General features: G+C 51.1%; 3 protein-coding genes across 11 annotated transcripts; 2 read left to right on the top strand and 1 right to left on the bottom strand.

The window, feature by feature from the left end:
- Window positions 1–26: 26 nt before the first annotated feature.
- SNX21 (sorting nexin family member 21) lies at window positions 27–5,776 on the top strand. 3 transcript variants are annotated; one of them, XM_023251187.2, is made up of 5 exons: window positions 27–374; window positions 707–974; window positions 1,403–1,560; window positions 4,534–4,544; window positions 4,719–4,883. In XM_023251187.2, exons 1-5 carry the CDS (start codon window positions 42–44, stop codon window positions 4,735–4,737), a joined length of 789 nt encoding a protein of 262 aa, XP_023106955.1. In that variant the 5' UTR covers window positions 27–41; the 3' UTR covers window positions 4,738–4,883. The 3 variants fall into 3 exon arrangements, with proteins under 3 accessions (XP_023106955.1, XP_006929831.2, XP_023106956.1); XM_006929769.3 differs by lacking the exon at window positions 4,534–4,544 and having other exon boundaries at window positions 4,719–5,776; XM_023251188.2 differs by lacking the exon at window positions 4,534–4,544 and having other exon boundaries at window positions 1,403–1,553.
- Window positions 5,773–17,517, bottom strand: ACOT8 (acyl-CoA thioesterase 8). 6 transcript variants are annotated; one of them, XM_045053534.1, is made up of 7 exons: window positions 17,269–17,445; window positions 15,897–15,981; window positions 10,266–10,491; window positions 8,207–8,364; window positions 7,442–7,636; window positions 7,227–7,310; window positions 5,773–6,003 (listed from the first exon to the last, which is right to left on the bottom strand). In XM_045053534.1, exons 1-6 carry the CDS (start codon window positions 17,443–17,445, stop codon window positions 7,276–7,278), a joined length of 876 nt encoding a protein of 291 aa, XP_044909469.1. In that variant the 3' UTR covers window positions 5,773–6,003; window positions 7,227–7,275. The 6 variants fall into 6 exon arrangements, with proteins under 6 accessions (XP_044909469.1, XP_003983471.1, XP_044909468.1 ...); XM_003983422.5 differs by lacking the exon at window positions 7,227–7,310 and having other exon boundaries at window positions 15,845–15,981; window positions 17,269–17,517; XM_045053533.1 differs by lacking the exon at window positions 7,227–7,310.
- Window positions 15,980–27,131, top strand: ZSWIM3 (zinc finger SWIM-type containing 3). 2 transcript variants are annotated; one of them, XM_006929710.5, is made up of 2 exons: window positions 15,980–17,110; window positions 24,717–27,131. In XM_006929710.5, the coding sequence occupies exons 1-2, from the start codon at window positions 17,046–17,048 to the stop codon at window positions 26,650–26,652; spliced, it is 2,001 nt and encodes a 666-aa protein (XP_006929772.1). In that variant the 5' UTR covers window positions 15,980–17,045; the 3' UTR covers window positions 26,653–27,131. The 2 variants fall into 2 exon arrangements, with proteins under 2 accessions (XP_006929772.1, XP_003983560.1); XM_003983511.6 differs by lacking the exon at window positions 15,980–17,110 and adding an exon at window positions 17,891–18,045.
- Window positions 27,132–27,984: the final 853 nt, after the last annotated feature.

Below are 27,984 nucleotides of genomic sequence, written 5' to 3'. Positions count from 1 at the left end.
AGATCACGTGTCTTCTCCTGCCCTCAAATTTTTCACCAGAGATGGGCTTCCAACGGTGGCATAATGACTTTGGAAAGTTAAGAGTGCTGGGTGGAGATTGTGGGACAGATTGGGGCCAACCGGGACTGACGGGATCTTCGGGACGAGCGGGAGGTTTCACTGAGGGCGTGAGCCCCCTTAGATTGGGTAGGATCCCGCAGGAGGCTCGGGTTCGCCCAGGCCTACCCAGGATTCCCAAGTCCCTCCCGGAGCGAAAGGCCCGGGATTCCCGGGAGGCTCCGGGGAGCGGGCGGGGCCGGGGGCGGGGCGGCGGCAGGAAGCGGCCGGAGCGGCGCTCGGAGCGGCCTGAGCCCGGGGAAGCCCGGCCGGCCTCGGTAAGCTGCCGGGACTGCCCTCGGACCCCGGGGGACCGCGCGCCGCTGAGTGCACCGCGGGCGCCGGAGGGAGAGACGCGCCAAGGGGCGAAAGAGACAAGGGGAGGGTCCCAGCCGCTCCCGGGCAGAGCTCGGCCCTAGGCTGCGTGGGTGGGAGGGAAACGACGCCAGGCGACGCCCGGGGCTCGCAGGACCCCCAACGGGCAGGGGCGGGGCCTCCGCGGCGCCCCTCCCTCCCTCCCCTGACTGGGCCCGCCCCTTCTCGCGCGGTTGCGGGGGGGCGGTCTCCCTCCCTCCCCGGCCCCAGCCCCAGCGTCGCGCGCTCCCCCCAGGGTGCCATGGCCTCACGGCTCCTGCACCGGCTGCGGCACGCCCTGGCCGGCGACAGCCCGGGGGAGGCGGCGGCCGGCCCGGAGGCCGAGCAGTTCCCGGAGAGCTCGGAGCTAGAGGACGACGACGCCGAGGGCCTGTCCTCCCGCCTCAGCGGCACCCTCAGCTTCACCAGCGCCGAGGACGAAGAGGAGGAGGACGACGAGGACGACGGAGAGATTGGCCCCGACCCGCTGCCCGCCGGGGACGGGGCGTCGGGGGAAGATGCAGGCGAGTTCCCGAGGACCGAGGCGGGACCTGGGGCTCCATTAGGCCTCCACCCCAGCCACCTCTTGGCTGTGTGACCTTGAGAGAATCACAACACCTCTCTGAGCCAAGTTTTCCCTCGTGTCAAATGGGGGAAATCACTCCCATCTCGAGGTTGCTGCGGGCATTAAATGTACAGGATCCGGGATGTACAAATCCGAACAATGTGCTCGCGATGTTTGGGGGGTGGAAATATTTATTTAGAGTCGACCGTCTGCTCTGCTAGGCGCGGTGTTTGGCCCCAGACCTCTCCCTGGCTTTCGGTTTACATTTATGTCAAATGGAGATAAAGCCTGTCTCACCTGTTGGGAGGATGAGTGAGGTCACTGCATGTGGTTTATGTCGACCTTAGCCCCAGGCCCATTGATGTAACTGGTCATGTGCTCATGCAGAACGAAGCCCCCCACCTGATGGGCAGCGGGGCAGTCAGCCCCTCACAAGGCAGTTGCAGGATTTCTGGAAGAAGTCCCGGAACACCCTGGTTCCCCAGCGTTTGCTCTTCGAGGTGACCAGCGCCAACGTGGTCAAGGACCCGCCCTCCAAGTACGTGGTGAGTGAGGGTCCAGGAACCCCTGGGCTGTAGGTTTAGAACTCTGGCTAAGTAGGGGAGACTCCAACTTCCTGAGGGGGGCAGTCTGGCTGTGTAGTTCTAAAGGATCACTTCATTTTTTAGGGATGGGGAAACTGAGGCCAGAAAGGAGATATAACTTGAGCAAGTCCTCAGGCAAATGATTTAGCTTCTCTGAGGGATTATGGACCTGCCCCCCATCCTGGTTTTGAGACTAAAGAGAACTGGTGTGTGTGCCCCCCAACCCTAGGTTTTGCAGACTGTAGCAAAATACAAGATATATAGGAAAAAATATTATCTGGGTCAGACCTGAAACCCAAGTTGCATTGGTTAGTGGTTAAAAAAAAAAAAAAAAAAAAGGTTTTTGGATCCAGATCTTGATTCAGATCCCACTTATTACCAGCTGTTTGACCTTCGGTGCGTTGTGTAACCTTGATAATGCTATTTTCTCATCTGAGCAGTTGCAGAAGTTAAATGAGACAGTGCACAGAAAGAAAGCCCTTAGCATTGTGCCTGGCATTATGAAGTGCTTGATAAAATGGCACCTCTATTATTATGACTTAACCTTGGCTTGAAAATGTCTGGCATCCAGGTAGGGCCTGTTGTGGCATCCTTACAACCCAGTTCCCAGGTACCCACACTGTACCCCATGATGTTGTTCTGAGGGCTGGATTTAGGGGGTAGGTGGGGTTAGGATGAAAAGCAGTGTGGGGGAAGGCCTTGGAGTCTGTTTTCCTTGCTGTGGAAAGGAGAAACTGACATGGAGAATGAGGTCGCCAGGTCCTGAGCCCCAGCCCGACCTGGCCAGTCTGGGCAGTGGCAGCTCCCTGCCTCAGACATCCCTCATCTTCGCCACCCTCCTCCATTTCTGACTCAGCAGGAAAGGGGCCTGTAGCGCTGTCCCACATCTGGGCCTCTCTCCATTCCTCTCTGCTGCTGTTAGTAAACAGGGGCCACGCCCATGGGGTGCCTGCTCCAATTTGAGCAGGGATGCCTCTGATGATCTAGTCTTAAGTGGCAAAAGTCCCAGCCAGGCGTCATGCACAGGAGAGGGACCCCGAGGAGCAGCTGGGCAGCATGGTGGGGGTGGGACTCTGGGAAGAGAATAAGACAGAGTAGGATGGCCAGATAGGTCCTGACCCGTGTTTGGGGGAGACAAATCCCCTTCTCTGTCCAGTGGGGACCCTACATCCTGACTTAACTTCTGGGGGTTAAGAGCACAGGCTGTGGAATTAGGTTGGCCTGGGTTTCAATCCCAGCTGGGCCATTTACCAGCTGTGAGACTTGGGGGGACGTGTTTGATGAGTCAGATGAGATAATGGATCTAAAATGTTTTCTTTTTGCCAAAAAACTAAAAGTAAAAGCTAGATAAATATAAGGGGGTCATTTTAGACCAATGCTTCTTGAAGTGTATTCTGCAGGAAATTGTTTTCCGGGAATGTTAACAATTGTTCCTTTGAAAAAGAAAAGAAGTTAAAAAAAAAAAAAAGATTTGCAGTCGATATGTTTTGGGAAAGCAGAATTGAAGAATAAAATAAATTTCTTTAAGGTTAAACTTCTTTTTTTTTTTTATTTATTTTGTAATGTTCATTTATTTTTTAGAGCGAGAGACAGAGCACAAGCGGGGCGGGGGTTGGGGGGCAGACAGAGAGAGGAGACACAGAATCTGAGGCAGGCTCCAGGCTCTGAGCTGCCAGCACAGAGCCTGACATGGGGCTCGAACCCACGAACTGTGAGATCATGACCTGAGCCAAAGTCAGATGCTCAACGGACTGAGCCACCCAGGCACCCCAAGGTTAAACTTCTTAATCCTTTAAAATATTACCGTACACTGAATCTTCCAGAGAAGTATAGACTAAGCAAGCCTAATTGACCAGAGGTGGCTGTAATGTTGGCAGTTTCGCAGAGCAAATTCGAGAAAAGCCTGGGTTTGGTGTTGGTGTGCCTTCAACACCTGATGCTCACTAATCCCCCTTTTTAAGTCTGGTGGCTCAGCATTATGCCAGATTAATCCGTGTTCAGGTTCTCAGCTTCACGGTCATCCTGCCCCGTGTTTCTCAGACACTGGTCCTTCCAGTACCACCTTCACAGTTCTTGTCCTGGCTAAATGCTACTTGCTTGTACTACTCCTTGCTTAACCTTTTTCGTCTTAAACAAGTTCAAAAGATTTTAAAGTTCTACTGTATGGGGAAAGCCTAGTTTGCCATAAAGAGAACCATAAAAATTAATACAATAAAATCCGTGAAAAATGACACCGTGTCATTAAACCCTGTGTGAATGCTATTGCCCGAAGGCTCTGCCCGGAGATTTGCTTTCTAGCACTTTTCTCAAGGTGGAGATGAGAAGTGTTGGAGAAGTGCATTTTAAAAATCAGACTGAGAGCCTCTTAATCTGTAGTCAGGATTCAAATTAGGGGGAGTCACCTCTTGTCTCTGATTCAGTGTTATTTACTCCAGCACATAGCACCTAAAATCTCGGGACCAACATGTATTTATACACATTCCACTTGAGTAGACATGACCTAGGCCAGTGCTTCGTCCACTAGAGAGGAGGGCGGACCCAAGGGGGAGCACTGCCTTGCCTGAGGATACACACCTCCAGGGGAGTAGCTGCCCAGGAGTTCGTGCAGTGCCCAATGTCCTTTTCACAATGACCGGTACCAGGGCTGTCTGAAGACCTCTCCGCCAGTTTGGAATAACCTAGCTAAGGAGGTGGGGGCTCTGTGTCCAGAGTGGAGCAAAGCCCCAGGCTGGTCCTGAAGGCTGGTTCAGAGGCCCAAGAAAGTCGCCTGGGTTTCAGCTCACCGCTGGTTTTCCAGAGAGGCTATCAGAAGAGCTAACTACCCTATGGGAAGGGAGTGCTCCCTGGAAGGGACAAAAGGGGTGGCAGCTCTAGGCACTGAAGCTCATCTCTGTCTTTCTCTCCCCGTGCTGCCTTGGGCCTGGGTCATTTCAGACGAGCCTCAGGTAAGATGGGACTGGGCTCCCTAGCTGCTGCCCCAGCAGCTCCCACCCTCCTGGGCCCAGTCTCAGGGACTAAGGGGAGAGGTGGGGGAACAGAGCTTGAAGTGCGGGTGTGGGGAGGGGAGGGGAGGGGTACATGGACAATTCACACCTGCCCTGACCCCACCCTCCCCGCAGCTCTACACCCTCGCCGTGATGGGTCCAGGGCCACCTGATCGCCAGCCAGCCCAGATCTCTCGCCGCTACTCGGACTTTGAGCGGTTGCACCGAAACCTGCAGCGACAGTTCCGGGGCCCCATGGCCGCCATCTCCTTCCCCCGGAAGCGCCTGCGCCGGAATTTTACCGCGGAGACCATCGCCCGCCGCAGCCGGGCCTTCGAGCAGTTTTTGAGCCACCTGCAGGCAGTGCCCGAGCTGCGCCATGCCCCGGACCTGCAGGACTTCTTCGTGCTGCCTGAGCTGCGACGGGCACAGAGCCTCACCTGCACTGGCCTCTATCGTGAGGCTCTGGCACTCTGGGCCAATGCCTGGCAGCTGCAGACCCAGCTGGGCACCCCCTCGGGCCCGGACCGCCCCCTGCTGACCCTGGCTGGGCTGGCTGTGTGCCACCAGGAGCTGGAGGACCCTGGGGAGGCCCGGGCGTGCTGTGAGAGAGCCTTGCAACTGCTGGGGGATAAGAACCCCCACCCTCTGCTGGCACCCTTTCTGGAGGCCCACGTGCGGCTCTCCTGGCGCCTGGGCCTGGACAAACGCCAATCAGAGGCCCGCCTCCAGGCCCTGCAGGAAGCAGGTCTGACCCCCACGCCACCCCCCAGTCTCAAAGAATTGCTCATCAAGGAGGTACTGGACTAGACTCACTGCTGCTGTGGGGAGAGGCACTGCCCCAGGATGGGGGATGGGGATGGGCAGTAAGGACACAGCAGTTGGGAAGTGGTAGGGGGTGCTGGGAACCCCTGTAAGTCCTACAAAGAATTTGTAGCAAACCAAGGAAATACGTTCTTTCTGTCGAGCTGGGCTCAGGACAAGCTGCGGCTGGGCTTGCCCTGGGATGGTGCAGGGAGGAAGCCGGATGCAGCCTCTCCAGCTCATGAATGTCTGGGGACGATGCCCCAGGGGAGGTCAGTGTCACCTCTTCCTTGGCCAGAGGGCCAGGGACTCTGCCTCTGGAGTCCTGGAGCTGAGGGCTGGAGCAGAGCTGCAGCCTGGCCCAGGGGAATTAAAGGCCAGCAGCTCCAGTGGTATTAGTCTCTTTATTGGGTTTGGGGACAGAAGGCCCAGACCTTGACTGTAATTCCTGCCTCAGGAATTGGGGGAGAAGCCCCAGGCCAAGCTGGTACCTCTGGCTACAGCTTGCTCTCTGAGACCCGGGACTGCACTCGGATCACGCCCTCTTGAGCACAGGACACAGCCAGGATGCCGTCCCGACGCCACAGCCGCCCTTGGACCAGCCCCCGGGAGCCACCTGCGGGTGAGGAGAAGGGTGAGAATGACCTTCTCGCTCCTTCACAGCCCAGCATAATGTGCTGCTTGAAAAGGGTGCGACTGGTCTGACAGCCCCATACAAGGGCACACTGAGTGTTGTGGCCTCTTCCAATCTCTAGGTGCCCCTTTATGAGCCTATTATGGATGGTCCCTGGGGGTAACTCCTGTGGGAACCCCACTTGACAGTTTGAAAGCACTTTCACATATTCACTGGCTTCCTCAAAAAGATCACAGGGGAGGAGTTCTGAGGACAGTCTTGGTCAGTAGCTTGGCCGGGTCGAGCCACCCACCCTGGCCACTTGTGGTAGCAAACCTGTCACTTCCCTTTGTAATAAATGAAACCGGTCCTCCAGGGTGGTTCATGAAAAAGACTCCCACACTGCCCCCACCCCACTAGCAGGAAGAAGGGGGTGTTGGGAGGGCCTGGGGCCATCAGGGCTGGCCAGCCCTCCTTCCCTGCTTAGAGATTCCCCTGCTAACCCTGGGCCTGAGTTGGAAGGTTCTGAAGGGAGCTGCTGGTCTCCCCTACACAGAGTAGAGCTCACTTAGTTCTCATAGTAGCCAAGTGAAACAGGCCTCACCCATTTTCCAGATGAAGACAGCAAAGTCCCAGGAGGCTCAGGAACTCAGCCATAAGGAGCCGGCCAAACCTGAACCCAAGCGTCCTAACTGCAAGGCTGTTGATCCTGTATTGTGATACTGTTGGTACTGGAGAGTACCCCCTTCCCTGAATATAGAATCCCTTAAGTTTTGTCCCTGTTTTACAAAGCAAGGCTTTTCTTCCTTTGAAAAGTAGTTCCCTAGAAAGGAGCCCGGGGCTCTGAGACCAGGCACTGACGAACGACTCTGGGCTTCTCTGCGCACTAACAGTGTCCAAGTTGTGGAGCCCTCAGAGACGACCGAAGGCCCTGACCCCAACCAGGTTGGCTAATCAGCACTATTGCTCAGGGAGCCTCTCAAAAATAGTTTCCTGGATTTTATCCAAGATGTGCTGAGTCAGAATCTTGAGGGTAAAATCTGAGAACCTATTTTGAAAAAGCTCCCCCAAGTGGCAGTCTGATGGGCCACCAGGTTCAGATACCACTGCTCATGGGACCCTATTTGTTCAGATGGGGAAACTGAGGCTCATAGAGGCGCTGGGACTTGCCCAGGATCACACAGAGAATCTGAAGTGGTTCTGGACTGGAACCGGGTCTCTAGTACCTTCTGCCTGTTACAGATATTAAGCTGAGCAGGTGTCCCGTTTCAAGCCTCACCCTGTCCTTTTGAAGAGAAGAATGCCAGAGCCTAGAGGAGGCAGGAGAGGAAGTGACATGTGCAGTGCCCCACAGGCTGGGGGCGGAGGGCAGCATCACCCCAGAAAGCAGGCTTCCTGCCCCCCAACGTCAGCACCCTTGTCCTGGTGGCCCCATACTCACCAGCCCAGGGGCTCTCGCATTCATAGAGCATCCAGTGGTCAGCTCGGAAGGGGTTGTGGAACCACATGGAGTGGTCCAAAGAGACCATGAAGTGCACGTTACACTGCCACTGGTGGGGCAGCAGTGCTGTGCCCAGGAAGGCATAGTCCGAGATGTAGGCAGCCACACAGCAATGCATCTTCATGTCGCCCTCCCCTGCAACACGTTCCAGCCCCATCAGCCCTGGGCTCCTGGGCTTTACAGCTCAGGACCTGCAGGGAGGCAGGGGGCAGAGAGGGGGCTGCCACACACAGATGTGTAGACTACTCACTGTATCAGGGCACCTGGCCTACAGGAGGTGTGTGTGTGTGTGTGTGTGTGTGGCAGGTGACAAAGGCAGCAGGGATGGGCAGAGGACAGGGGTGAGTGAAGACTGAAATCCAGTCTTCACTCCGTAGGTCTCCCTCACTGGGTCCTTTAAGGGGTATCTTCTTCCAGCCTGCACAGAGGCACCGTATGGTTAGCAGAGGTCCTGGAGAAGAACCAGCAAGGTACCCTGCCTTCCCCAGAAAGGGCCGACATCAGGATGATTATAGTCCCCTCCCCCTTTTCCCCATACAAGCGGCCGAGAGGGTCCCGGTGAGAAGCTAAGCCAACTCCCCACCATGCAGACAAGGAAACAGGTCCAGAGAGGGGAAGTAACATGCCCAGCACCACACAGGGCATATGAGGTACAGGCCGAGACCCCTGGAGAGTGTTTTCTTCCAGTCCTTGGGGTCCTCTTACCAATATGGCCCCGGGCTCGCACCCAGAACATCTGTTTGGGCTCCTTGCTCTGCAGCTGGCTCAGGATCGGTGGGTTTACCAGCTTGATCTCAATGGGCACCTCCTTGGCAGCAATTCGGTTCAGTCCCACCCGGTACCTCTCTTGGAGGTTGGGGTCCCTGAAAGTAAAGGGGGAGGGGAGAGCCTCTCTGAGCTGCCTCTGTGACCCCCCCTCGGTCCTCCACAGGGACTCCTGACTTTCCCCCCACAGCTCACCTCCTCTCTGGCAGGCAGAAAAGGAGAGTGTGTGAATCCTTTCTTTGCCACTTATGAGCCACGTGACCTTGGCAAGTTAGTAACCTCTCTGGGCCTATCTTCCCATCTGCAAAATGTAGATAATGACAGTAGCTACCGGAGTACCAAGGTGTACCCCATAACAGGCACTGTTGTAAGCATTTTGCGTACGCCCACTTTTCACAACGACCCCGTGAGACAATGCTATTATCACCCCGATCCGATAAATGCATTAAGCCCCCGACAGTCCAAGTAGCTTGCTCAGCAAGTGGAGGAGGCAGGGTCCGGACCCAGGCAGTGTGGCGCATGCTCTTAACTACTTCACTATTCTCAACTTTCAGAAAACAGGCTGTACAACTTGGACTGAGTTACCCTAAGCAAGTGGGAACACTGTGTCCCCACAGGGGAGGAGCCCATTTCTAGTGACAGTAACAACCAGCCCTGGTGCTCTTCACCAGTATTTCCACTTTCACCCCACCCTCGAGGGCACCCTCCCACAGATCTCCTGTGACGATGGCATGTTCTGTACCTGCACTCTCCACCACAGAAGCCGCCAGCCACATGTGGCTAGTGGCTTCCTTGTTGGACTGCACAGCTCTAGACTTACGGACCCTTAAGAACAACGTCCTCCTTTTATTTCAGCAAACGTTTTTGAGCTCTGACGGCAGACCAGGCTCTCTGCTTATTCCTCTCTGTCGGTAGTGGTGTGACTACAATTTATGGAGCATTCACTGAGTACCTTATTGTCTCTTACCTCACTTAATCCTCACAGCAGCTTTATGAGGGAGGAATTATGATTAGCACATTTCCTAACTGTGGGCACCGGCTCAGCGTGGGAAAGCAACTTGCGCAAACTCACAGAGCTAGCAGAAAGAGTCTAAATTTGAACCCAGGCCTTTACCGAAAGATAAAACCCACATTCATCCCATCAATACCGTGCTATGTCCCCAGCGTGCAGCACAAGACACGGGAGCTCTCCTTATGAGACAGCTGTGAAGTAGGCAGGACAAACATGACCATTCCCATTTTCCACATGAAGAAGCAGGGCTCTGAGAGGCTGGGGAGTCAGGCAAAGTTGCACAGCAGGCGAGCGCTATCAAAGGCACAGACCCGGCCAGAATCCGTTGTGTCTGTCCTGTGTCGGGACCCAGAGCTCTCTCCCCTGCCCCAGCACTTTTCCAACTTTATTAGCTACGATCCAAGTAAGAAATATATTTTACCAAGGCGATACTCAAAATATTTAGCACCCACGAAGGCAAAGGCAGCAGGGACCGTCACCCCTGCCCGGCATGAACTCCCGGGCTGCTGGATCACGAGTGACCCCAGAGGAGGAGAGGGATCACTCAGAGACCGGGAAGGGACGCACCAAGTAATTACAGAAGTATTTCAGTATTTGCGCAATCAGTAAAGCTGCAACAGTACCTGAACTGGCTGAATCACTAAGCTCTGTGTTTACATCGTGACCCAACACACTTGCCCGTGCACACCTACTCGCACACTCCACAACACACACAACTGAAACTAAAGCTTCACAAAAGGGTTCTTACCCTCCCTATGCGATATGCTCCAATATCTTCTTTCCTGGTCCTTCTCTCTCCCTCCCTCTCTCTATGTATGTATACACACGTACATATACGTATACATATACATATATATATATATATGTATATGTATACACACATACATACACATATATGGGTTTTTTTCCCCTAGAGTTTTAAAATGGACTCTACGACCCACTAACAGGTGACAGCAGCAGTTGCCCCGGAGCCTCCAGGTCTCTCACCTTAAATACTGGTCAATGAGGGCCTCATGGTCAAGCAGCTCTTCCGGTGGGGGCACAGCGGGCATGGAGAACTGGTGCTGCAGGGGGCTGGGCTGTGCCTGCTGGAAGGAGGCCTGGCAGATAAAGATGGGCTTGCCATGCTGCACGGCCTTCACGGAGCGCACAGAGAAGCTCGTCCCTGTTCGCGTCCGCTCCACCTGGTACAGTACCGGCACCTTTGGGTCCCCTGCAGTGGGCACAAGGGATACAGTTGAGCCCAAGTAAGCCCCACGGGACAAGTCATCATCACAATGGCTGGACAGGCACCTCTGCTACTCGTTCTTTATTCCTTTTCTGTTCTGCAGCAACTGACTGAGGTCCGCTACGGCCTAGGTACTGGGGATACAGGGACAATACTAGACCCTGGGACAAGTGGAGCTCCCCTCTCTCAACAGCACAGAACAGAGGGGCATGGCCAGATTCCCTGCATTCAAATCCTGGCCCTGCCACTCACTGTGTGGCCTTGAGAAAATCATTCAACCTCTCTGAGCATTTTACCCTTCTCTACATAGGGATCATCAGTGCTAATCCCTCTCAGTATTTTAATGATAATTAGATTAGCCACAGTTGTAAAGTGTTTAGAACATCCAGCACAGAGTAAGTGCTCTATAAGTGTTTGTTAAAGAAACTAAATAATCTCCACTTTTGTCTTGCTTCATCTGTGACTGGGATCTTGTCATGAGTCCAATACTATTCTTCTAGATCAGAGGTCAGTAACTCTGGCCTGCTGCCTTTTCTGTTTTCTAAGAACAAGCTGAAGCTATTTATTCAGAGTTTAGTATAGCAAGGGAGTCAGCCACCATCACTTGTGTGTGGCAGAAACTCAAAGGCAGGCAGAGAAGTGGGAAAGCATTATAGTGAAAAAAGATACACCATAAGCCACGATCGGAAGCTGTCGGCACAGGAAGTCCGTAGGGAGTGAACTAGAAACAGGGCATATTTGGCTTTCTCTGGTTGGTCCTAAGTTGGAAGTGGGGACAAAAACTAGGGAAGTTATCTCTGATAATAAAGTCTTGGCTGTTTGGGGCTGATCATTCTAGAGGCTATGGTCTGGCTTCCTGTGCCGGTTGCTAGCGATGGTGGTCTGACTTCCTACAGGTCTGATGTGTAGACACTAGGTTGGCTTCCTGTGCTGCTTGCTGCCAACTGGGGATCAGAATCCTATTTTTATAGATGGTCTGGCCATTGTCTGTTTGACTATTCGTCCCTCAGAAGCCTACTGTCGGCCAGTCACTTCATCTTAGATGGAAATAGCAGTCCCTTGGCCCTTCTCTTCTGGATGTCTGCATCCCCAGTGTCGGGCGGAAGCCACTGGCCCTGCCCCGAGGCCTATTAGCCCTCAACAAGCTAGTCTGGAGGATTTTTAGGAGCATCTCCTTGGTGTCCCTGAAGTTCTTCAGTGCCTGAGTCAGGCCGATGTTGGAGAGCTCTGACACCTTGGCAGTGAGAGGTCCTGGGGATGATTTTCAATTTTCAGATGAAAGGAGAAGGTCTCAGGAAGTGTCGCTTCCTCCACCGTCATCCAAATGGGGAGCCAACGAGGCACCAGAGGCTCATTCAACAGCGGTAGACATCACCGTCTGAAGCTGGCCGGTCTGCTCAGCAGGCTGCTGTTGGGCATTGCCGAAGGGTGGGGGCTCCTCAAGGTCAAAGGCCTTTAGGAAGGGCCTCCCAAGAGTCCAGATCCTGGAAACAGCTACATGTGCAGTCTGACTTCAGGTGCTGGAAAGGAATCCTCCTTTCCCTTTTCCCTACCAACAAACTTAAAAAAAGAAAAAAAAAAGAAAAAAAAGCCCTAACCCTATCCTTAGGCTGCAGCTAAAAGGTACTACTTTCAGTTACTAGTGATTTACCTTTTGGTGTCAATGAGTTCTTGGACATTTTTACTGGAACAGAGCAGGTAGGCCCTGGAATGTGTTGAAGGAAGGGAGTCAACAGGTTGTTGGCTGCAGGAGTGACTGGTGGGTGCCAGGTGGCATTAGTAATTAAGGCGGGTTTTGTCAGGTGGGTCTCACAATAACTATGCAAAGTTCTATCCCCACTGAATAAATGAGGAAACTGATGCCATTAACATTTGTTTGAATACAGACAAGCCCATTTGTTTACATATTGTCTGTTGTTGCTTTTGCCCACAAAACCTAAAATGTTTTTTTCGAGTAGGCTCCGCGCCCAACATGGGTTGTTGAACTCAAGACCCTGAGATCCAGAGTTCTATGCTCTGCAGACTGAGCCAGCCAGGGGCCCCAAAACCTAAAATATTTTTTATCTGGTCCTTTACAGATTAATGTGTGAGGACTCTAGATTCACCAAGCTCTAAACCTATACCAAGTCAGATGACTCCTACACTACATTCTTATACCTCTCTAGAGCATCCTTAAAAAAATAAATCAAACAAATCAAACAAAAAATTAAACTGTTTCTTTCCTGGGTTTTTAAAAAATATTTTTAATGTTTACTTTTGAGAGAGCGAGCGAGCGGGGGAGGGGCAGGGAGGGGGTGGGGGGGACGACACAGAATCTGAGGCAGGCTCCAGGTTTTGAGTTGTCAAGCACAGAGCCCGATGTGAGGCTTGAAGCCGTGAGATCGTGACCTGAGTCAGCCGCTTAACAGAGCCACCCAGGTGCCCCTTTCCCGGTTTTTCAGACAAAGAATTGATATGATAAATAGCCAAGGACAATACCCCCACCCCAGCATCTTTTATTTAAAAATATTGAGGGGCACCTAGGTGGCTCAGTCGTTTTAAGTGTCTGACTCTTGATCTCAGCTCAGTCCTTGATCTCAGGATCATGCGTTCAAGCCCCCCACTGAGCTCTGTGCTGGGCCTGAAGCTCACTTAAAAAAAAAAAAAGAAAGAAGTTAAAAATATGGAACCATCATTACTGGAACCAGTAAGAGGTCACATCACAAACTAGTAAGAGAGCTTCCCATTTTTCCTTGCTGCCAGGAAGCTCAGAACGAACCACAATATGCCTTAGCTTAGGTTTTTTTAACACAATCATTTCTTCCAAATCCTGTTACTAGCCTCCTGTCCCTTGACTTCTATTTCAATAGTCCTGTAATAGCTGCCGATTATTTCTTTTTTTTTTTTAATGTTTATTTTTTTGAGAGAGAGACAGAGTGCGAGTGGGGGAGAGGCAGAGAGGGAGACATAGAATCTGAAGCAGGCTCCAGGCTCCGAGTTGTCAGCACAGAGCCCGAGTGGGGCTCGAACTCACAGACCGCGAGATCATGACCTGAGCCGAAGTCAGACACTTAACCGACTGAGCCACCCAGGCGCCCCCGTTTTTTTCTTTTAAAATGTTTATTTATTTATTTGAGAGAGACAGAGACAGAGAGAGAGACAGAGAGCAGGGTAGGAGCAGAGAGAGAGGGAGAGAAAGAGAATCCCAAGCAGGCTGTGCACTGATGGTCACTTAAGTGACTGAGCCACCCAGGCACCCCACTACCAATTATTTTAAGCTGTTTTGCAGCCTCTCAAGAAGCAGGTAGGGACACAAATAATTGATGATTATTTTAAAACAGTAGCATGGGCATGTCTCACTTCATGCTTTCCCTGGATGGAGACTTTCCAAGGAAAAGGATCCTTTCCCCAGCACCTGGTAGCTCTCTCATGGTTTGGAATGATCTCCCAAGAGTGAAAGAGAAAAGCAAAGGCAGAGGAAAGAGTGTGGAGCTTGGATTTAAATCCCAGCTCTGCCTCCCTGAGCACTGTGGGAGCTGGTTACATAACCTCTTCTGGTCCCCGTTTCCTTACAGGTGGAATGGTGCCAGGAATGCCCACCCCTCGTGTTTACTTTTAAGGACTAAACAAGGTAATGGACATAGCTATGCACTGTATCATGCAAATTTTAGTTATTCCCATAAGTTCCTCATCAAAAAAGAACCAGCAACAGTCCAGGCCCTGCACTGGATACTTTACTGACTCACAAAGACCAAAAATTCTTTAGAAACAAGAGAAAGAGGCCCGTTCAGAGGGATCAGGTAACGCTCCCACTGCCACAAAACAAAATAAAACTGTCGCACTGGGCTGGAAGGGTTACAATATCGAAAGCGTAAGCGTAGCACTTCTGGAGCTTACGATTACACTGAAGAAGTAAGAGCACGTCTGCTCCCAGCTAGCATGAAGGTGAGAACAGGGCTGACCCCACAGTAAGTATTCAGATACTCTACAGCAATGACTGTCAGGGAGGGGCAGGCAGCACAAGGATAAGGAGTGAGCGGCAGCAGGGAAACGTAGAATGACAAAAAGGGATACTTACTATTATAACTATATCTGCAGGGCTGCTTGGGTGGCTCAGGCGGTTAAGCGTCCGACTCTTGATTTTGACTCAGGTCATGATCTCACAGTTCTTGAGTTCGAGCCCCATATGGGGCTCTGCGCTGACCGCGTGGAGCCTGCTTGGGATTCTCTCTCTCCCCCCTCTCTCTCTGCCCCTACCCCACTTGCGCACTCTCTTTCTCAAAAATAAATAAACTTTAAAAAAGTTATAACTATATCTGTAACATGAAGGGGAAAACCTCACTACTGTTTTAACATAAATCATATATTACAGGGGCGCCTGGGTGGCGCAGTGGGTTAAGCGTCCGACTTCAGCCAGGTCACGATCTTGCGGTCAGTGAGTTCGAGCCCCGCGTCGGCTCTGGGCTGACGGCTCAGAGCCTGGAGCCTGCTTCTGATTCTGTGTCTCCCTCTCTCTCTGCCCCTCCCCCATTCATGCTCTGTCTCTCTCTGTCCCAAAAATAAATAAAAAACGTTGAAAAAAAAATTAAAAAAAAATAAATCATATATTATAAAGTTCCATAAATTCGTCACAGCTGATGAGACTGTGCAGAAGACAGGGACTCAAAATTTCAGGCATCTGCCTTAGGAGTGAGGGAAAGGGAGGGAAGGTGAGATGTTTATGCTTCGCAAAAGAAAGCGTGGGTTTTAAAGGATTACTCCCTCCCTCCTTCCTTCGATTCCAGAGCGGTAAGCGGCTGTAGGGATCTCATACTAGGCCCCTCCCCTTCTCCATTTTTCAGGTGGGAAGAACCAAGCCTGGCAGAGAGGAGGGGTGGGAGTGGGGGTGTGAGGGTGGCGGTGGTAACCTCACTCAAGATGGATGAGCACGTTAGTGGCAAAGCTGAAACCAGACCCAAGGTCTCCTGATTTGCAGGCTGGTGCTCTCTTCTCCAAGCCAAGCTGCCTACTGCTGAACTAGCAGAGGTGACAGCACCCCTCTGGGGATCCAGGACAGTACTTGGCACCAGAAGGTGTGTAAACAGGGAAGAACAAAAGACCTGTAGGGAGCAGTTAAGCAACAAAGTCATTCTGCCCCAGAAAACAGGTACACCGCGATCTCAGCAGATGTGAGGTCCAACATTCTTCTTGGCCCCCGGCTTTGCTCCTCTCTAGGCTCCCCTGAGAGGAATCAACTAACAGTCTCTCTCTCCCCCTCCCCCTCCTTCCCTCTTTCTCCTAGGTCAGCCCCCCAAGTCCAGGAAGAAGTGGCTAATGGACCACCAGGGTTGGCTTGGGGATAAGGAGGGGGGGAGTTTACCTGCCCGTACAAAGTAGCAATGCAAAGAGTGCACATGGACGTCTTCACTCACAGACTTGGCTGCAGCCACCAAGGCCTGGCCCACGATCTGACCCCCAAACAGCCGCTGGGTTGTGGGTACCCAGTAATGCCTTCCTCTGTGGGGAGAGGGGAAAGCAGGAAATACTTGGGGACCAGACCAAATCCTGCGACCATCACTGAGCCTATAGGGCAGGATCTCTCGGCCTTATTGGGGTCTGGGATCCTTTTGAGAATCTAGTGAGAGCCATGGACCCTTCTCCCAAGCAAATTCCCTTACTCTGCACACAGCGTACAACTTCAGGGTCTTCAAGACTGCTCAACCCTTCCGGGCTTCGGTTAAGGACAAGGAACCAATGCCCTTATTTTACACAGAGAACAGGGATCAGAGAGGGAAAGTGACTTGAGCAAGGTCACACAACTTAAACGCTACCATTCCTGTGCACTATCTGCGTCTTTTCCCCCCAAGTCCAGTGTTTCTTCCACTGCTGATTCCAGGGTAAGGCAGAAGCCCCCTCAAGGTCGTGTGAGGGCGAAGATGAACCCCAAGAGCTGGGGGTAAACTGCACTGAGACCTGCCACTTACCTCTCTCAACTTGGGACAGCCCAGTTCTTCCAAGAACTAGATTTAGAGCTCAAAGGGCCCTCAGACTTCAAATCGAAGCCCTTCAATGCACAGGGGAGGAAACTGAGGCCCCAGAGGTGAAATTCCAGTTTCCCATCACCCAGCCCAGCCCAGCCCAGCCCAAGGTTAGACTTTTTTTAATATCACGCACTCTAAGTAGCTCTCCAGGAAGTTTTTTGTAATTCTTCAGTAACGGGAAGGGAAGCTAACACCCGAAGATGGCTTCTGAAAAGCCTTGAAGACCAAAATTATTAAATCCCTAGCTACAGAGAGAATTTAAATAGCATGGGGAAGGAAACTGGCTCAGGCCTCAGAATGAGTAATGAGCTACTAGACTCCACCTAGTGGTGGAGGGGATAAGGTGTGTAAGAGGAAAAGGACAACGAATACGCAAGCAGCTGCTTCTAAGTTTTAAACCTGATCAGCTGCGTGCACTTGGACAAGTCCCCGCCCTTTGGGGGCTGGCTCCCCCAGGGACATGACTCCTCAAGGGAGGCTGCTGAGAAGGCTATCTCAGGCCACCACTTTATTTGCCCAGATTGCTAGGACCTCCTAGGGATGGGGCTGCGCAGACCCGGTGCGGAGAAGGAGGAAGCTAGGGCAGCGAAGCCAGATCTCTCAGGGTAAGTTCTCTCCCAACCGCAGGATGCAGAGCCTGCATCCCGCGCAGAGCCCATCCTCGTCCGGGAGACTATGAGGAGGGGGCAACGTGGTGGCGGCAGTCGAGATCAGAAGCCTCTGTCCCAATATGGGGGAGTGCAGGCCAGATGCGGCCGGCTACCTGAACAGATCCTCGTCTAGCGGCTCGAGGTTGAGCACGCTGGTAACCAGGACGCTGCGGAGGTCCCCGGGGGGATCGCCGCCGCCCTGCTGGTCGTCTGGAGCCTGCGAGGACGACATGGGGTTCACTCGCTGCCGGCCAGGACGCAGCGCTGGGCAGACACGCGGAGACCCGCATTGAACGAGCAGCTTCTTCCGGCAGCTTGTTCCAGCAACCGGAAGCCCCCTGCGGGCCCTGAGAAAGCGGGATCCAAGTTATGATTGGCCAATGTTCCTGTCAGTCTTCGTGGGAGAGCGTCGATTTTTCCTCTAGCGACTGGAGAAAAGGAGTGCCAGTCCGGGAATCCCGTGTGTGATTGGGCGTGGCCGTGAGGGGGCGGAACCCGGGACTGGATAATAAGGGCTGAGTGTCATTTCCCCTCTGTCAGATAGCAAAGACGCCCCCGGCCCCTGGTAGCCCTCTCAGTCCTAGGGCTCCTCCTGAGCTCCGTAACAGGCCATTCCGCCGGGGCCCACCCTTAAGGCATCCCGGACACACGCCGGCCTACGGGCCCTCCCAGTGTGACCTCTGACCCCTAGTGTTGGTCTTGGGACCAGCCCCTGGTGCGGGCTGCGGGGCGGCCATGGAGCTGGGCAGCTGCTTCAAAACCTACGAGGACTTCAAGGAGTGCTTCAGCGCCTACAAAAAGGAGAACAGGTGCTCCTTCATTCTCAGGGACTGCGTCTCCGTCCGCTTCCACAACCTCAACCACGGCACGTCAATCCGCGAGGACATCCTGTAAGGGCGGGGCGGGGCAGGGGGCGGGGCAGGGGGGTGGGGAGGAGGCCGGACTGTGCCCTGGTGGGAGGCCTGGACGTGGAGGGAGTGCAGTTGGGCCCTGGTGTCTTAGCATTCCACAGGGCGCTGAGCACCTGCCCTGTGCCTGGTGAGAAGAGCCAAAGCTTCACAGGCATCGCTTTTTGACCACCCACTTCCCCTCCACTCATTCACTCCATTACAGCTTTCCCGGAATAACTGTAATTTGTCCCATTTTTTGAGCACCTGCGGTATCCCTAGTTCAAAGTACACTGTTTTCGCAAATGGATTAAAAAAAAAAAAAAAAAAAAAACGCCTTCGCGGTGATTCCCTTCATCAGTGTTCTCTTGACCAGGCAATTAACGCGGTCAGTTGTGGATTAGTTTGTTCGTTCATTCATTCGTTTTGTAAATGGTCCCTGAGCTTCTGAGATTCACAGCCGTTTTCCAAACGTTCCCCATGCCCCAGGCATCCTTCTCCGTTGTGTGCGTGCTTTACTTACCCCGCAGGGCTGAATTGAGAATTATAGACAAAAGCTATTTTTTCCCATCTGGCAGCGGAGAAAACAGGCCGAGAGGCTAAGAAAAGGGTTGACAACTCAGTTGTCTTCAGGGTTCAGGTGAAACAGCCCCGGGTAAGAAAGTTTAACTTTTAATTTCACCGTAAGAGAAAGAATGATGAAATAACCACAGACACCAGGTCTCTGCAGCAGGGACCACGGAAGTGGGACTTGGGCAAAATGGAGAGCAGGCCCTATCTAATCAACTGCCATTAGCTAATGGCCGCCGTGTGGAAATGAAGATCCCCTGTGGCCAGGCTTTGGGGCAAGGGAAGTCAGAAATCCAGGCTTTAGGTCAATTTCTCCACTTTTTAAAAATTGAAAGTCGGGTCCAATTCGAACACAGTCCACGTGGGCCAAGTCCAAGCTGTATGGGCAGAGTGTCTATCTAAATTATTCTAGGCAGTTAAGGGAGAGGTGAAAAGCTCATCTTGAGTCTGTTGGACCTTGATTGTTTTCAGCTCAAAATAAGCCACACGTCCAAGTAGCAAATTCTGGGGCAGCCTGCCCTAAACCCCATCAAGGAGTTAAAAGAGAGCTCTGGAGTCAGAAAGACAGGCTTTACGCTTGAGTTTGGGCAAGACTTAATTTCTGTGACGGTTTAATCCTCTAAACTGAAGTGGATATGGTAAAGATTAACCGAACGCGTGTAGGAGCGGAAGCGTAGTGCTCAGTTTCTCAGTGCTCAGTTGCAATCAGTACATGGTAGAAAGCGGTACTTTGACTCAGTACTTTGAGAATCACATGCGCTGCGGGAGTTATCACTAGACCACCAAAAGTCCCACTCCACTGGGAGATTCTATGCTTTTATGCCCGGTTTTCCCTCTCATGTTTTTATACATGGCTGTTGTGTTTTTGCTTTTGTTATGTCTTTGGGGGGGATTGATAATTCTTCAAACAGTCCAGGAAGTATTCTCATGTCTCTCTCCATTGCTGTTCGGTTTAATAGCTACCTTTTTTGGAACATTTTTGGGGGCTGCATTCCAGAGATTGTGCTAAGAACTTTACAGGCATTGTTTTATTTAATCCTCATTACACCCTGTGAACTAGGCCCTTGTTACCCGATTTTTCATTTTCTATGTATCCATAGTCACAAGGCCGAGTAGGAAAGCAATGTCCTACAAAAGTCTTGCTAATAAGCCAGCCACTTATAAAATTAGTCACTGCTTAATAATTTCCTGCTTATCCCTACCAGTCCCATTAATATCTTTGGCAGTCAGTTTCTGGCTAATCAGTAAGTGTGGTAAACATCAGGATAATACAATGGAAACGAAACTAACTGCAAACAAAATTACACCTCTCCCGAGAGCAAGACTTCGTGAAATCTCTGAAAGTAATGAGAACTCCTTACTTACATCACCCTCAGCCTGACACCAGTGAACAGGAGGAGAAGAAAAATGAGCAAAGATGACGATGTGATAGGAATTTGACAAACGAAGGATTTGCATAGCAAAGAATAAAATTAGGCCTTTGGGAAACCTGATAAAGCCCAGGAATGTTTCGGTAAAACTGGCCTTTCCGTGTTGTAAAAGTGAGACAGGAAATGAAATATCTTAGTGTTTGAGGGGAAATGCACCAGGAAAAAAAAAAAAAAAACAGTTGACACTGTAAGTCATTCTTGGATTATTTTAAGAATTGGTATATAGCTGCCATTATAACCTATGTTTTGTTAAATATAATATTAACTTCATAATTTTAGGCTCCTATTTCAAGATAAAGTTCCTCTCAAATCTTCTTCCCCCTCTATTTACTATCGTATGTTGTTTCTGAGGGACAGTTTTGGCTGCAATTAACTGAAAACTCTGACTCAAAATGGCTTATTTCTTAGAAGCCTAGAGGTGGGTCCGTGAAGGTGATTGTTTCCACGGCCCTGGCTTTTTGTTTCTTACTGCTCTGCCACCCTCAGGTCTCAGCTTGGTACAGAGGCAGGGGTCACATCCAAATGGAAAAGCCTTCCTCAGTTTCCTGAAGATTTCCTATCCTGTTTCTTTCTCCAGAATTGGGCCAGTATCCATGCCCGTTCCCAATGAGATGAGCTCAGTTGGCTTAGACTGGCCCTGAAGTACTTAGCTTTGTGGGGGAGTCATGGCAACCCAAATTAAGTTGGCTTTCTGTTGGGAAGGAAGAAGGGGGCTAAGGGCAACCCACAGATCCAGTCACAACCTTTTGAATGAATTCACTTTGTAGTGGTTCTGATTGGTTTTGGATCAGGTACCGACTTTTACAGACCAGTCAGTACTCTTGCTATTTCTAACTTCTTGTTATTTCTAATTTACAGATTAGGAGTTGAAGACTCAGAGGAAGTGAAATGACTTGTCCAAGTTCACACAGCTAATAAGTGGTAGAGCTAGAATTTAAACTCAGATCTTCTGACTCTGAGTCTTGTTCCTAACTCAAGTTATATTTTCTAAAATGGCTTTACCGCACCTATAAAGATCCTAGTATTGCTCAAGGTGCGATCTACACACAAGGACACAAATCTTATGTAAAATTAAAAGGCTTAGTTAATCTGTACCAATCCCTATAGAGTGAATCACTGTTCAGTCAGTTGTAAATATACTGCTTGTACCTCTCTTTAACCATTCACTTAATTTTGACTTTACTGGCTACCTATGTAATTCTCTCTCTGCTCTCTAGACTTAGAGAGTAGAGACTGGCTAACTAGTCTGTGTAGCAATGAGTATAGTGTTCGGTACATAGCAGGACTTGGTAAATGTTTGAAATTAAACAAAGGAGTTGTCCATAGTTAGTAAAAGTAGTTGTGCTGGGACTAGAAGCCAAGTTGTTGGACAGAACCCTCTCAATGGTCTTCCTAGTATACTTCTCATGTTTTATAAAGAGAACCTTCTGTGCCATAGTCAATCATTTCTCATTCGGTACGCGTGCTTAGAGCACCGGGTGTGCTCCACGCGCGGGAGCAGGCACTGGGAGCACACTGGTGGCGCTGTCCAGTAGGGAATACAGACACCTGCAAAGTAGATGGGAAGCAAGGCTGGCTGACTCCCTCCCTCCAGATCCTGGCTGGGCACCCTTAGGTATAAGCAGTCAGGGGGATTCAGAAAGGTGTGAAACCATGTTCCTGTCTTGAAGAGAGTCAATGCTTTAACTTAGACAACTAAGTACAGATGAAAATAACCGCAGTGCTCAACGAATTCTTAACAAAAGATTTGTATATCTCACTGTATGTAAGTGCTATCTCAATAAAAAAGATTGAACGAAGTGGGGGAAAAAATAACAGACTTCAGCCTAGTACCCATTATGTTTGAAACATACGATGCCAACAAAGACATTATGTTTACAGATCTTTAAGCAAGTTATTGAACCTGAACAGTGTGTTGAGGGTCGAGTATCCTGAAAAAGGAGAAATATTTTGAAAGCAGACAGGCAGCATAAGGGTTAACTACACAGACTGTAGCCAAGCAGGCTTAGTTCAAATCCCGGATCCCCATCCTTGAGAACATTTTAAAGCCTGTTTCCCCATCTGTAAAATGAGGATAATAGAACCCTTTTCCTAGTATAAAGTGATGCATGTTAGGGGCTTAATATAGCCTGGCATAGAATACCTTAGTACATGTAGTACTGGTAGGAAAGAATGTAAAACACTTGTTAACATATTGGATACAGACACAGAGAAGGAGGAATTAAGAACAAGGCCAAGGTTTCCCCCCCTGGAGGCACAGTCAGTCATTAATGGAACCAGGAAAGGTTTGAAAAAGCTTTATGGCTAACGTTCTCCAGTATCTTTCTTTCTTTTTTTTGGACAAGCCTAACACGCACTAAGAGCATGCAAAGTCCATCTAATTTGATGAACTAGGGCCATGCTAAGATGTGGAGCCAGCAAAAGAGCAGGGCCCAATCTACGGGCTTGGGGAAGGCTTTCTAGAAGAGATGACCGTCCCACGTAGTCCTGAAGGGTGAGTAAGCTTTGAGGTGAAGGCAGGTGGGAAGGGTGTTCCAGAGAGAGACAAACACGAGCAAAGGCAGAGAAGTGAGACCTAGCATAACGAATGCAGGAAGCTGTAGACACTTTGTCTTTCTAGGGCACAAAAAAATCAGATGGTGAGGGGGTGGAAAAGGAGACTGGAAATGTAGGCAGAAGCCGCACTGCGGCCACCACTGACTGGCCTTGCCATACTATTGGACTGCTCCAGCCCCTTCCCAGCCCTGAGCTGGGGATGGTGTTGTAGCCCCAGCACTGTGCACACAACAGGTGCAGGCATTTTCAGCCCACTCCGCCCTATTATTGCAGGCCTGGCGTATCCTGTTTTTCTAAGCTTACCCCACAGGGTGGGCAGACAGGACCAGCCGGATTAGAGTGTTTGGAAAAGAGTTAGTGAGGTGCCCAGGCTGTGTCATTGCATGCCAGGGGCTGAGTTTTTCCCCCCCTCTCTCCTGGTCTTTGGGCCGGGACACTCCCTGAAGAGGCAGAGTTGTAACCTGTCCCACCCATGATCTATGCGTCATTCATCTAGTACATCTTTGGTAAGCATCTGCTGAAGGAATAACATTGTTAGGTGCTTGGAATACACTGAGAAGTAACTCAGTCCTGCCACTTCATGACAGCCCCATCCAATTGTTTTTTGTTTTCTTTTTTTAGTTTATTTATTTTTGAAAGAGAGAGAGCGAGAGAGAGTGTGCAAGGGGGGAGGGGCAGGAAGAGAGGGAGACAAAGAATCCAAAGCAGGCTCCAGGCTCTGAGCTGTCAGTGCAGAGCCCAACATGGGACTCAAACCCATGAATCTTGAGATCATGACCTGAGCCAAAGTTGGACGCTTAACCGACTGAACCACCCAGGCACCCCCTAGCCCCATCCAATTGTAAAGGTACTTTATAAACACCCAATAGAGTGTCACAAGGCATAGGAACTATAATAACAGTAGCCAGGCCCTGGGCTAAATATTGTGTCTGTGGCTTATTTAACCTTCATAACAATCTTAATAAAAGAGTCTCATTTTATGTGTGATTTTCTTAATAAAACAGCCTCATTTTAAAGTGATTTGCCCAAGGGCAAGGAGCTTCTGAGTGCTAGAGCCCTGATTAATATCCAGGCAGTCAGCCTCCAGCATCTCCACTATGTAACCACTGGGTATACTGCCCCCCAGAGAAGATTTTGAGCCTTTTATGTTAAGTAAATGCTACGAATTCAGAGAAAGGAGCAGTGACTATGGGTTGAAAACATCCACAAAGGCTTCCTGGAGAAGGTGGGAGCTGATTTGGCCTTGAAGCTTGGGTTGAATGGGGACAGGAAGAGGAAAAGAGCAGAGCTTCGATTTATTTACCCTTCTCCTTTGAATCCTCACTCTCAGCCTAGAATGGCAGAGCTGGTAGGGACCTGAAGATCATCTAGCCCAGGGGTTCTCAAACTCTCCTAGGATCTGGACATTTTTCCTTAGATGAAAGATGAATAGAGATCTTTCCTCTGAGAGAGGGCCACTTGTATCTTTGCTGTCTGGAGGAGTAGGAGGCAAAGGTAATAGTTCCCAAAAGGCAGGAGTGAAGGGGATATATATTTTTTAAGTTTATTTATCTTGAGAGAGTGAGCGAGAGGGGTGGGGGAGAGTGAGAGCAGGGGAGGGGCAGAGAGAGAGGGAGAGAGAGAGAGAATCCCAAGCAGGCTCCTCACTGTCAACACAGAGCCCGACGCTGTGCTCAAACTCACGAACCTACAAGATCATGACCTGAGCCAAAATCAAGAGTCAGATGCTTAACTGACTGAGCCACCCAGGGGCCCCAGAGGCAACATTTTAACCAGTGCATAATCAGCTGGCCTGCTGCTGCCTCTTGTCTGTTTTCTCTCCCGTCTGGTCTCGCAGTGAATCCCTGGGAGCTTCAGCTGGGCCACAGAGAGTGAATGGAAGGAGTGGGGCTTTAAACTACTATACATGAGAATGGATGCAGTGTTAGTTGTACAGGGTCCTGACAAAAGACACCGAATTGGGATTGGAGTATGAATGTCAGTCTTCCTTCCCTACATCCTACACTGCCTCGCGGTCTCTGGAAAACCCATCAGTCACTGTAAATCCCTCCAGGGTCTTGTCTTATAAGGGAAAGGGGTGGGCAGTACCTTTCTCACTGTCACATCTACCTTCCCTAGATACATGCAGGTGAAATTTGTCTGTATTCGGACCCAGTCAAACAGGAAGAGAACATCAGAGGCAGACATGTGCCCAGCATACTTGCTCCTGCGGTACAATGAGAAACTGGATCGACTATTTATTAGTGAACTCAACACCCAGCATGTCCATGTTGATTCCAAAACTGCAGGACCCAGAGGAGACACCACTGGCAAACCTCAAAAGACCATGTACCTGCAGAAACCCCAGCCTGAGCAGCCTGCAACCAAGAAAGACCTTGACCTAGCCAAGAAGTCCCCCGTTGAACCATCATTTTGCTTAGACAAGGTCCAAGCACCCTCCAAGCCAGAGCAGGAGGGCATCACTCCTTCTGACCTGGCCAAGATAGCAAAAGTGATGAAAAACTTTCTTAAGGTGGATGAGGGTTCCATGGCCTCTCTCAGCGTGGGCAACAGCCAAGACCTGGACCGGCTCAGCTTCCAGAGCAGCAAGATGACCGATCTGTTTATCCGCTTCCCAGAGAATCTCCTGCTACACCGCGTGGAGAACACCCAGGGCCACATCCTCTATGCTTTCTTGGTGGAGAACAAGGAGCGAGAGGGCCGAGTGGTACACTTCGCCGTGCTCAAGGCTGAGACAGCTACCTCCGTGGCCAAGATGCTGAGTATCTTCACAGAGTTCAACACAGACTGGCCCAAGGTCAAGGTGGTCTTTGTGGACCCGTCCTTCCCCCATCGAGCCATCCTGCAGGAGATCTTCCCTGCTGCCCGCATCCTCCTGTCCATCTACCACACCACCCGGCTCTTGGAGAAGAAGTTGCATCGTAGTTCAGCAAATCCATCCTTTAAAAGGCTCATGAAGGAAGCCCTGCGGGAGGCTGTGTTTGTCACTTCTGATGCCAGCCTGCAAAATCTCTGTCAGATGTCCCAAGCCCTACTGGATGAGGAGCTCTTCAGCTTCCTGCAGGCCCACTGGTTCTCCTGTGAGCTGCTGTGGTACATGCACGTGAGGAAAGGCCTGCACGCGTGTAACACGTACATGGACAGCCTAGACGTCGTCACCAGCAAGGTGTCCAGCCTCTTTCGGGAACAGCAGTCTCTGCTGGACTGCATCCTCCGCTTTGTGGATTATATAGACTTCTTTAATACCAAAGGCTTGAAAAACTTGCCCACAGCTCCTCCCAAGTTAAAAAGAGCCCGACCAGCCAGCATGCCGCCAAAGTCCAAGAAGGCATTTGGAGTCTGTGGGGGGAGCCTCACCAGGCTCCCTGTGGAAAAGACAAAGCCAGAGCCACAGCGGGCGCCGTTGCGGCAGCAGCCACAGGTGCAGCCCTCCCAGGAGGGCATGCTAGCCACCTTGCACGGGAGTGGCTCTGAACTGGCCTATAAGCTGTGCCACAATGAGTGGGAGGTGGTGCAGAACTCCACCCACCTGGTGGACGTGGCTGGCTCCTCTGTGGACATTCAGCTGCTAGAGGATTCTCACCAGGTGAGCAAGGATGGCTGTAGCTGCAGCTGTTCCTTTCAACAGTGGTACCACCTGCCATGCCGGCACATTTTGGCCCTGCTGCACACCAGCCAGAAGCCTGTGGGTGAAGCCATGGTGTGCCGCCGGTGGCAGAAGAGGTACCAGCACCTCCTCGGGCCCAACGGGGAGCTCCGGGACCCTGTTGTGGTCCCAAACATAGGCCAGCCTGGGAAGCAAGGACGGAGTGACGTGATTCAGGACCTCAGCAGGGAGCTGGCAAACCTGCTAATGCAGAGTGAGGGGCCAGAGCTAGAGGAGCGCTGTTCAACCCTGCGCAAGATTGTGGACATCTGGGCTGACCCCTGCCAGCCGCCTGAGCCCAGTCAGCAGCCGGAGGACTTCAAGGATGTGGGCCGCCTCCCTTTCCTCTGGGGAAAGCAAGAGGAAGGGGAGGGACTCCCTCTTGCTGGAGCCACGATTCATGATTAAGGCACTTGCACTGGCGCACTGGACCACAGGCCCCTCTCCTTGGAAGTCTGAGAACTCGAAGTGGGCAGGCCATGCCAGGGGTCAGCATTTTAACCAATGTCTTCCTAGGTAGGGCTAGGAAGATTGTTACAACAGGGAGAAGAGGAACCCCACTATGTGACAGTCCTCTGAATCCACCCCATTTCTGCCCTACCTTTGTCATTCCTCGGGAACCTCGTTCATTGTCAAGGCCAAAGTTATCTCCATGCTGAAAGGTCACCCACCCCTCTTTCTGCCCTGACTCCTGAGATGAGATCTTACTCCTGTCAGAGGGATGAATTCCTGCCCCAGGATAGGGTGAGACGAAATATACCTGGTAAAAGGACCTGTTTCCAGGGACAAAGGGATGGAGGGTGATCCTTAGCTGTTGCTGCTCTTTACAAAGAATCTGTTATTTGTACTTATTTTTATTCATATTAAATAAAGTTTTGGTTTTGGTTTTTTTTTTTTTTTTTAATAAAATCAAATAAGCAGGGAAAATGTGTGCTGCTTGAACAGGGAAGGAACCTAATGGGGGTTGTAGAGCCAAACAGAATCTGATGCCTTAAATTCAAAGACTTAGGAGTCCACCACTGACTTCATCTTGCTACCAACCAAGCCATCAACACTGACTTCAGGCTGCCTAGAATTCTAGCAGGAGGAGGCCACATAGACGAGGGGGGTGGGGGCTAGGCTCCACAGCCTGAACTTGCTGGCAGACTGTGGGCAAGTTTCTAATTTCTTTGACCCCAGGTTTCTCACCTGTAAAAATAAATGTTGCCCTGTTCGAATCCCCAATTTACCCTCTAGATGTATACAAACAGAACATTTCCTTCCATTTTTTTTTTTTTTAAGTGTAGTTACTTATTTTGAGAGAGAGCAGGGGATGGGAGAGAGAGAATCCTAAGCAGTCTTCCCGCTGTCAGCGCAGAGTCCCAGGCAGGGCTTGATTTTACAAACCGTGAGATTATGACCCCAGCCGAAATCAAAAGTCAGAGGCTTAACTGACTGAGCCACCCGGACGCCCCCGTTTCAGTTTTAAGCACCAGCATGGACTTTTGTTGTTGTTGCTGGTTGGTAATCTTAACCACCTAAAGCTGGGGAGCTACCCAGCTGTCCAAGATACCACCTTCAGGGGAACCGAGGTCAAAGTTAGCAGTCGGTCTTGCCTCTTGCTTGCACCGGGATCTTAAGTCACAGCGCCTTTCTGGATCTCTTTCTTCTGTAAACCACTGGAAGGGGTGGGGCTGCGCAACACCAAGGTTCAGCTCTCTCAAGGAGATCTGGATTTCCTCTACTCTAAGGGTTGGGCCC

Source organism: Felis catus, chromosome A3, assembly GCF_018350175.1.
Source record: "Felis catus isolate Fca126 chromosome A3, F.catus_Fca126_mat1.0, whole genome shotgun sequence".
Classification (NCBI taxonomy): Eukaryota; Metazoa; Chordata; class Mammalia; order Carnivora; family Felidae; genus Felis; species Felis catus.
This window is presented reverse-complemented; position numbering and strand designations above follow the sequence as displayed.

Coding starts and splice junctions, on each gene's coding strand:
- SNX21 (XM_006929769.3), top strand. CDS start 42: ATGGGCTTCCAACGGTGGCATAATGACTTTGGAAAGTTAAGAGTGCTG. Junction 975..1,402: donor GGCGTCGGGGGAAGATGCAG/GCGAGTTCCCGA, acceptor GTGCTCATGCAG/AACGAAGCCCCCCACCTGAT. Junction 1,561..4,718: donor ACCCGCCCTCCAAGTACGTG/GTGAGTGAGGGT, acceptor CCCTCCCCGCAG/CTCTACACCCTCGCCGTGAT.
- ACOT8 (XM_045053533.1), bottom strand. CDS start 17,445: ATGCGGGTCTCCGCGTGTCTGCCCAGCGCTGCGTCCTGGCCGGCAGCG. Junction 10,492..15,896: donor TGGTGGCTGCAGCCAAGTCT/GTGAGTGAAGAC, acceptor TGCCCACTGCAG/GGGACCCAAAGGTGCCGGTA. Junction 8,365..10,265: donor CTCATTGACCAGTATTTAAG/GTGAGAGACCTG, acceptor CTTTACTTTCAG/GGACCCCAACCTCCAAGAGA.
- ZSWIM3 (XM_003983511.6), top strand. CDS start 17,891: ATGGAGCTGGGCAGCTGCTTCAAAACCTACGAGGACTTCAAGGAGTGC. Junction 18,046..24,716: donor TCAATCCGCGAGGACATCCT/GTAAGGGCGGGG, acceptor TACCTTCCCTAG/ATACATGCAGGTGAAATTTG.